Source organism: Branchiostoma belcheri, unplaced genomic scaffold (genome assembly GCF_001625305.1).
Source record: "Branchiostoma belcheri isolate BF01 breed outbred unplaced genomic scaffold, Haploidv18h27 scaffold51, whole genome shotgun sequence".
NCBI lineage: Eukaryota > Metazoa > Chordata > Leptocardii > Amphioxiformes > Branchiostomatidae > Branchiostoma > Branchiostoma belcheri.
In genome coordinates, this window is record NW_017804143.1 from 2,107,566 (window position 1) to 2,116,578 (window position 9,013).

The following is a 9,013-nucleotide window of genomic DNA, read 5'->3' on the forward strand; positions in this document are numbered from 1 at the left end:
GTATACTTATCCCTTTATTTCGGCCAATTTCTACTATTTTTCCAGCGATCCGCGGTGCCTGGTAGAGGCTATTCGGGACCGTCTGACAATCTGCGACGTCCCGAACTCGCTGATTGGATTATTGGCCTCGCTGCTGACCTACCGTATTTTATGTCCGTGTTTACGTGAATAACGCAACGTAGGCTTTTAACCGTCTTTACACGAAGAGCCGTGTTTAAAGGGACATTATGTAACATTTTACACCAAAAATCAATCTTAATTAATTGAAAAACAAAAATTCATGTGTTGTAAAATCCACCTTTCAACCTATTTGCATAACTATCTCACATTTCTGATATTCATGGTTGGCAATACAATGTACTGGTTGGCACTAAAATAGCCCACGTACACGAGGCACACTCAGTTTGGAGTACCACCACAAACTACGTTTGTACCAGAATGTAAACAAATTATAGCTGACAACTGTGTTTCCAGCTCTTAATATAAAACACACTTGTAAGGCATAATATTTTGGCACCTACAGTTCCTAACTTGCCATTCGCAATGTAATAAGGTTGATTAAAATATATTTTTAACATAGTTGTTTATATAATATAGTTGTTAAGTTAAGATTATAAAGTTATTCTTTTATTCTTCTCTCCTATGTATCATGTTACTCAGTATGATGTACATGTAACATCACACTCTGATGTATGCATTTAGCCCCATGGGCATGAGCATGCAAATAAAGATTCAATATATAATATATAATAACCACTTAGCACACTTTCCTAGCGACCAACCGGGGTATAATGTATTAACGACCCGGTCTGTCGCGCCATATTATTTCAGAATGACGCTGATAGGAGAATAACGCATGCAGGGATCGAAATTAAAGGTGGGCCAGTGGCCACTGACCACTAAAATTTAGGATGGGACAACTAAAAAGACACTTTGGGACATTTTTGGGGCAATAGAAAAATAATCATCATCAGAATGTCAGCCCTTTTGTCCCGGTTTTTGGATCCGAATTTTCTGTCTACTCTGCATGCAATAATAGTGCGCCTGGGAGTGAACATAAGCAAGATAATGTTGACTTCAAGTTCAAGTCATACAATACTTAAAAAAACAGGCAAAAAAACAGGTTGGGACAGTTCATCCTCACTTCAGGACAATAGAAATTTATTTTTGGGACAGCGCTGGGACAAAAGGAAAAAAAAATTCGAGGCCTGGCATGGGATTGATCCATGTGGCAGTATCTCCGACAGAAGGTAGTTTCAGAATCTGGCACACGTTTATCGATTTCCATTTGCTCTCTGTCTCTCATTCTGTGTCCAATAAAAAAACGGCCGTTCCGGCATTGTGGACTTCGGTCATTCAACGACCCGCGACCTTACATGGAGTGTCAGGGGACATATTCATTAAGAAAATCTGCCAGTGCACAATCACGGGATAAAATTTATGTATAATTCAGTTTGCAGTCAAATTTTCAAGCGCTCTAACCAGGCCATGGCTCTAATATATATAACACAGAAACCTGCAAATTAGGAACGGACATATTCATTTAAAAAATCAGGGGATAAAATTTATGTATAATTCAGTTTACCGTCTACATTTAAACCGCTCTAACCAGGCCATGGCTCTGATATATATAACACAGAAACCTGTAAATTAGGGAACGAGCTAATTTTTCAGAATATTTAGAGGGATACGCCAAAAAGCAGTTACTCAAGCAACTGCATATGCAACTGGATGTCTAACCTTCACCGACATATTTAGAGTGATATTTCTGGTCATCTTACCACGGCAGCTAAACCTATCGTGTGGTCTTTGGCGACCCTGAATACGCGATCACCCGAGGCAAACGCAACCAATACCCCCTAATCTAATCTTCGGGGTGATACCCGGCCCCCAAAACCGTAAACAAATCCAATTAAAGAGATAATGGCAACGTGAACCCGGCTGACAGGGGAAACCTATACCGCAGCTAAACGGGTAGAGCCTTACACAGCCAAGAAGTGATTTTTTGTTTCCTTGCGTTTCGATTTGTGCAAATATGAAGGAAAACGGATACCACAGCAAAACGGGTAGAGCCTAGCCTCTACCAGGCTCCTCGGATCGCTGGAAAAATAGTAGAAATTGGCCGAAATAAAGGGATAGTATACCAGAGAAGATCCAGGGCCATAGAAGCTCCAATTTGCGACCCACGGAGCTTCTATGGCCCTGGATCTTCTCTGGTATACTATCCCTTTATTTCGGCCAACTTCTACTATTTTTCCAGCGATCCGCGGAGCCTGGTAGAGGCTAGCCTTACACAGCCAAGAAGTGATTTTTGTTTCCGAAGTTTGCGTTTCGATTTACTGGATGTGCATGTCATTCATATACAAAATGCGTTCGGGAGAGTTAATATGTAAACAAGCATTGCCTAGATCCATACATTGGACTAAAGCTGTGAAGAGTCCAAAATACACCAGATGCTTCTCTCAGCGGTTTTGTCGTTGACTTTTATGTGGCGGAAAACTAGATTTCCTTGGATCTCTTCTTGCTTGATGCGTTGCCTAAACCCCCACATTTAAATCCACGAAGAGTGTCTCATTGTATATCGATGACTCATGCACTAGCCGGGACTCAAAACTTCATTTATATTCCTCTCACACCTTCACCCTCTTTTGTACTTCGATTTTTCCACTTTCGCTAGTTCTTCTTCCATCCCTTCTGTCACCGTGCTGGCGAGCGTTGGCGGATAACGAATGATCTGGAATCATTTGCTATCATTCCAACCATCTCACACCGCAGTTTATATCATTACAACCATCTCGCACCGCAGTTTATATCATTGCAACAGACTCGATGCTATGGACTCGTTCATATATAACGTTATAATCAAATGCAGCATCTCTTACAATACAAAAATAGGTAAATACATAAACTGTTTTGTTATTAGAAAAAAATAACCTAACTCATGATTAGCCCTTCTAATTATATACTGTATTATCTCTTGATGTTTAGTAATTAGGATGATAATTTTCATTCTGTACCCTTTTCTCGTTGTACTATGTTCAATAGTCGTTGCCATACCGTTGCCAAAAAAGGTCAAACCCAGTAGTTTTTAGGAGTTAACAGTAGTTCTCTGTGTACTAATTGCCTGTTCTTATAGCAAATGTTTCTTCTGTACTTGCAATTAGCCCCCGGGCATGAATATGCAATAAAACAATTATTAGTAAAAAACGTGTCCTCACCGTAGCGGGAATATCGATGATTGACAGCACGGCAGCCGATCCGTCCACTTTGACGTCTTTCTGAAACGCGTTCCTCATTCCGTACCCTGGGGAGAGGGGGAAGACAGACGTAAGTCGCACATTCGGAGACGCGCATTTCGAACGTGGGTGTTTGTCTCAGCCCACTTCTATCTTACTCATGAATGAAGCTACGCAAACGTCTTTTGAAAGCGCTGACGTACAGCAGTAATATACTGACGTTTGCATGTATAGAAACTAGTACACGCTAAGACAGGTAACAATATGTTAGTGGCAATTCTAACCGTAACTTATTTGGCAGGAGTAGAATAATTATTACGCCAAAAAGAGCTATCTCATGAATGAAGTTGCGCAAGCGTCTTTTGAAAGCGATGACGTACAGCAGTAATATACTGACGTTTGCATGTATGGAAACTAGAACACGTCAAGACAGGTAACAATGTGTTAGTGGCAATTCTAACCGTAACTGATTTGGCAGGAGTAGAATAATTATTACGCCAAAAAAAGAACTACATGTATCTCATGAATGAAGTTGCGCAAACGTTTTTTGAAAGCGCTGACGTAAAGCAGCAATATATTGACGTTTGCATGTATAGAAACTAGAATGCATAGAGACAGGCCATATATATTTATGTGTTGTAAAAGCTCATTCATTCATATCATGTACAAGTAGATGCCATACTTTATACAGTTGTTGTGCTATAAAGTTATAGTATTGTATTTGATACCGGTAATTCTAAACGTAACTTATTTGGCTGGAGTACGATATTCTAGCGGCTACCTGTTTTAAACTACGCGTTGGCGTTTTGAAGCATCCAGCTATGTAATGTCAATGCAACTATGCATCCATCCATATATCCCACAAGGTAAGAACTCGAGAACTAGTCCGTGTGCATTCGTGCGGACCGCTGCAAACTTTCAATGCCTAATTTGAATTCATTACATCCCCACTTTGACGTTTTTTTTTCAGGCAATCCATCTTTGAAACGCTATAGATTAATAAATCATAAGAGCTGTCGCCTCCGACCAGTCGCCCGTGAAAAAGGCGGCACGCCCACCTGTGTAGGCGACCGTTAAATAACGGTCATGCGATTCAAATTTTTGAAAATGAAATATTTGAAATCGTAAGAGAAACAGGTAAACCTTTGACGTCATAACGCAAACGGCGGAGTCTGGTATAAAAAGACGTTGCCTGGTTATTATTCATATTTTGCGTGACGGCATATGCGCGTGTCTATTAATATCGGCGGAAGAAAGAGTCACCTTGCCAACTGATACTGTTTAATGTCAACTCACCGCGGGCTATTTTTGAAACATTTGACGCAATCCGACGACAGCACTCAAACTGGATCATTGATTTTCTGTCTCTTTTCCATCTATCTTTGTCCTTTGTTAAAAGTCACTTTCGGCGTCATATATTCGGTTGCTTGGGTGTGGGTGGATAGGGTATTTTTTTCGGTCATATCCCTCGAAATTCTAGCCTCCATAGCATGCCAAAAACTGGGGGTTTGGGGGGGGGTCTTCATGGTCTTTGGGAGCTTTTATGTGCTATTTTCTGATTGCATGTAGACAAAATAGCCGGTCTGGTTGAATTATTCCCGTTTTTTGAAACTGGGCTAATCAGAAAACAGCCGAAGACCACCAAACCCCCAGTTCTATAAGCCTGCTACGGAGGCTATCGCAATTTCCTATAGTCAGACACTGTTTATTAACAGCTTAACATGTTTAAATCGAGAAATTAATACTCAAAAGACCGAGAGTTGTGATCGGTCAAGGGAGTGGGCGGTGTCCGTTCGGCTCGTCATTAGAACAGCGAATGAATCAAATCAAAATTATATCGATTTTCTTTCCGATCTCTCGGACCGTTGCCACACCAGCTGTCGGCTGCAGTTTGTGTCTTCTGCTGACTATGATTTTTTTCCGCAGCTGCTCTTCATTTTGTGTGTGTGTGACCGAGATTAAATAAAGTTAGTACATGCACCATTCAATTGGTACGCTCACTTCAATGTCTATATAAACATATCCATATGCAATATAGGCAGTGTAATTTTCCCTCTCAAAGAACACAGACCCGATTGGCGTTCATTCTATAATGACTAGCGATGCCCTTAGAAAAAATTAGACGATATTCTTATGACACAATGCTTGGATTTAAGGATAAGATATAATCAGTACATATGTTGCTATAGTGGTCAACATCAAGACCTTTTGTCAAAAATATGCCATCATTTTTCCTGATTCAACAGCGTTTTGCAAGTTCGTCAAAGAGCCTTTGAGAGACAAAGCAATGGCAATGTACCTGACAAGGTATCGGGAGAACATAGCAATGTATTTGACACGCAATGGAGCAACGGAAGACAACGGCACGGGAATGTCCCTGAGGAATTCTTGGGGGATCACTGTTACCATGGCACGGACAAATAGATTGTATAATTCATTCCTCCACAAGACTGTGCAATAGTAAAATGCAGGCTTAGTGTTTTCGCGTTGCATGTTATTTTTATGAACCCGTATGTATGTAATTGCCCTGTGTTTCTTCTTAATGTATCCTTAATTGTTGAGTCGACACAATTCAGCAGTACTATGTACACTGCCATGTTCATTGACATCTGTACTTATATCTACATACTAAGAAGCGAGAAGAAGCCACTTTATCGTGGGTATTTGCGTACAATAAAGGTCTTCATTCATTCATTCATTCATTCATTCATTCATTCATTCATTCATTCATTCATTCATTCATTCATTCATTCATTCATTCATTCATTCATTCATTCATTCATTCATTCATTCATTCATTCATTCCAGTAAAATTGAAAATCAACATACCTGACATGGTATCGGGGTCCAGGAACGGATCATCGCAGTCGCCGCCGTCGCTATCGGACTCGTACCCCCCGTCGGCGCCGACGAACTGCCGTGCGAGCTCGGTCTTCCCCACGCCCTCTCCCCCGAGCAGCACCACTCGGTGGATCGGCGTTCCCCCGGTCGCCTGGTCCACCTCACCACCGCCGGCTGACGACAGCGAGTCGACGTCTGAGTCCCAGCCGGAGTCCTCGCGGCACTCCTTGGCGAGGTCCTCGTAGGAGAGACTGGTGAGCGACCGGCGGGAGACCGCCGTGAGATGCTGCAGACACCGCTTACAGCTCGTCAGCGTCATGGTGGTCGTCGTGACAGAACGTTCAACTCTCGGTCTGGAAAAAATTATGATATATCCATATAAAATGTTCTTATATATTGATGAAAATGGCAATGACAAATCGTTTCAGTCCTAGCCCAGATATTATTGCCCAGTTATGGTAGTCGTTGCAGAACGGTGTTGTTCAACTCTCGGTCTGAAAATAAATCTATATAAAACGTTCTTACACTAATACTACTACTACATGGGCCCTTGTATGGAGCATATGCCACCGATGATCCTCTTCCATCCAGCTCGATTCTGGGCTTCCATTTCGTTCTTAAAACGTTCTTATATTTGATGAAAATGATTTGGACAGTACCGATGGTTTCAATTTTGACTCAGATATCGCCCAGTTCACAACATGAAGAACATTTACAACCACTTGGACGACTATTAAAACGCTGACGTTGAACATCTATCTATTCACGATCTGGAAAAAATATATATATAAAACGTTATTATCGTTGATGAAAGTGATTTGGACAGTGCCGATCTTGGCCCAGATATTATTGCCCATTAAAAATGTTCACAACCATGTAGCACATTACATTCACAACCACTGTAAAGCGCTGCGTTAACGTTAACATCTATATATTCTCGGTCTGGAAAAAATGAAATATCTATATAAAACGTTCTTATACGTTGATGAAAATGATTTGGACATTGCTGATCGTTTCAGTCCTGGCCCAGATACTAGCATCGCCGCGTCAAAATGTTCACAACCACGTAGCAAATTCACAACCACTACACAGGGCGACGTTAACATTGACGTTAAACATCTATCTATGCTCGGTCTGGAAAAATGAAATATCTATATAAAACGTTCATATATTGATGAAAATGATTTGGACATTGCCGATCGTTTCAGTCTTGGCCCAGATACTAGTATCACCAAAATATAGCACACCAGTCACATCCACTGCTAGCACTGCGTTAACGTCAACGTTGAATATCTATGGAGTCTCTATCATTCACAAAAATCTGCCTGCCATATACAGTATCCCCCTACTGCTTATGCATCAAGCCGTAGTTACGGCCAGCCCTGGTTGTTTCAGTTTTGGCCCAGATATATAGATATCGCCCAGTCAAAACGACCACAACCATGTAGCACATTCACATCCAACAGCGCTGCGTTAACACCAACGTTGAACATCTATAGATTCTCTATCATTAATAAAAATCTGCGTCTGCCATATCCAGTATCCCCCTACTGCAGATGAATCCAGCCGTAGTGACGACCGGCCCTGGTTACGGCGCGGGGCCCCGGCAGTGCGTGCCCGGGTTTAACCGCAGAAAACGTCTGTATACCCAAGCGAATACACGCCACGGCCCGATCCTCGACCCACGCCCTTCTCCGGATCAGAAGGACCGCTAGTATTACTATTAGCCTCTACCAGGCACCGCGGATCGCTGGAAAAATAGTAGAAATTGGCCGAAATAAAGGAATAATATACCAGGGGAGGTAGCCGGCCAGAGAAGATCCAATTCGCGACCCACGGATCTTTATTTCGGCCAATTTCTACTATTTTTCCAGCGATCCGCGGTGCCTGGTAGAGGCTACGCTAGTATCATTACCCGGAGAAAGCTCGCCTTGTCGATGAAGGTTAGACATCCAGGTAATAAGATACGCAACAAAAACAGTTACTCAAGCAACTGGATAATATCATTTTGGAAACGGTCAGACGTTTCAGGTAGCATCCACTATATACCTTTCGTCAGTGACACTAGAGACTGCATACAGGAGAAATGCAGGTTTATATAATATAAGCACGAAGCTCGCTTCGCCCTACCGTGAGATCAGTCTTGTCGGTGCCGCCGTAGCTGAGCGGGGAACCCACGTAGCTTCACACAGTACCATTCGAAAGCCTTGGATCCGAAAATATCAGCCGAGTTCCTGTTGCTGAGTCTTCACACTCTGGGTGTACACTGCCTCTACACCCTCGCCTGCCGCGGTTTAAATAGCCGATTCGCCGCGATCCTCTGCGCATGTCACGTTTTTTTTTGCGGTGCGGGCGGTGACGTCATGTGCAGCAGGCTGGGAGGTTCGGGTTATGACATCATGGTGTCCCGGCATCCCTCAGGAGACCCTCTTAAATCACAGCCTCAGGAGCTCAGCCAAATACATGATCCTGCCAAATGCATGACTCCGACACTACATGGGGGTTTCCACTATATACGTGAGACAAGGGGTGGGAGGGATGTGGGAGACTGAACCTAACCTAACCCTAATCGTAAGTCTAACCAAGGACATTATACACTGTGTATAATGTCCTTGGTCTAACCCTAACGCTGAACAATGATCCCAACCCTAACCCTAACCCTAACTCTGATACCAACCCCAACCCTAACCCTAACTCTGATACCAAACCTAACCCTAACCCATCCCTAAACACCTGACCTCTCACGTATGTGGCAGCTCAAGGATTCGGCTCAACACCGGAGCTCAGCCAATGTAGGATCCCTGCCAACAGTTTATCGATCCGCCTAATTCGCCCGAGGATCCCAGCCGCTGACATCTATATACATCGCCGAATTACTTAGAAGCGGTGATAAGGCCTCTGCCGCGCTAGCCTCTACCAGGCTTCGGGAGGCGGCT

General features: G+C 42.9%; 1 protein-coding gene across 1 annotated transcript in view; it reads right to left on the reverse strand.

Moving 5' to 3' along the window:
* LOC109480598 (GTP-binding protein RAD-like) overlaps window positions 1-8,333 on the reverse strand; it is a 13,243-nt gene extending 4,910 nt beyond the window's left edge. The window contains exons 1-3 of the mRNA XM_019782831.1: window positions 8,208-8,333; window positions 6,066-6,430; window positions 3,219-3,304 (exon numbers count right to left, since the gene is read on the reverse strand). Of these exons, the coding sequence (XP_019638390.1) occupies window positions 3,219-3,304; window positions 6,066-6,430; window positions 8,208-8,275 (519 nt within the window). The 5' untranslated portion in view covers window positions 8,276-8,333. The remainder of the gene's footprint in view (window positions 1-3,218; window positions 3,305-6,065; window positions 6,431-8,207) is intronic.
* Window positions 8,334-9,013: the final 680 nt, after the last annotated feature.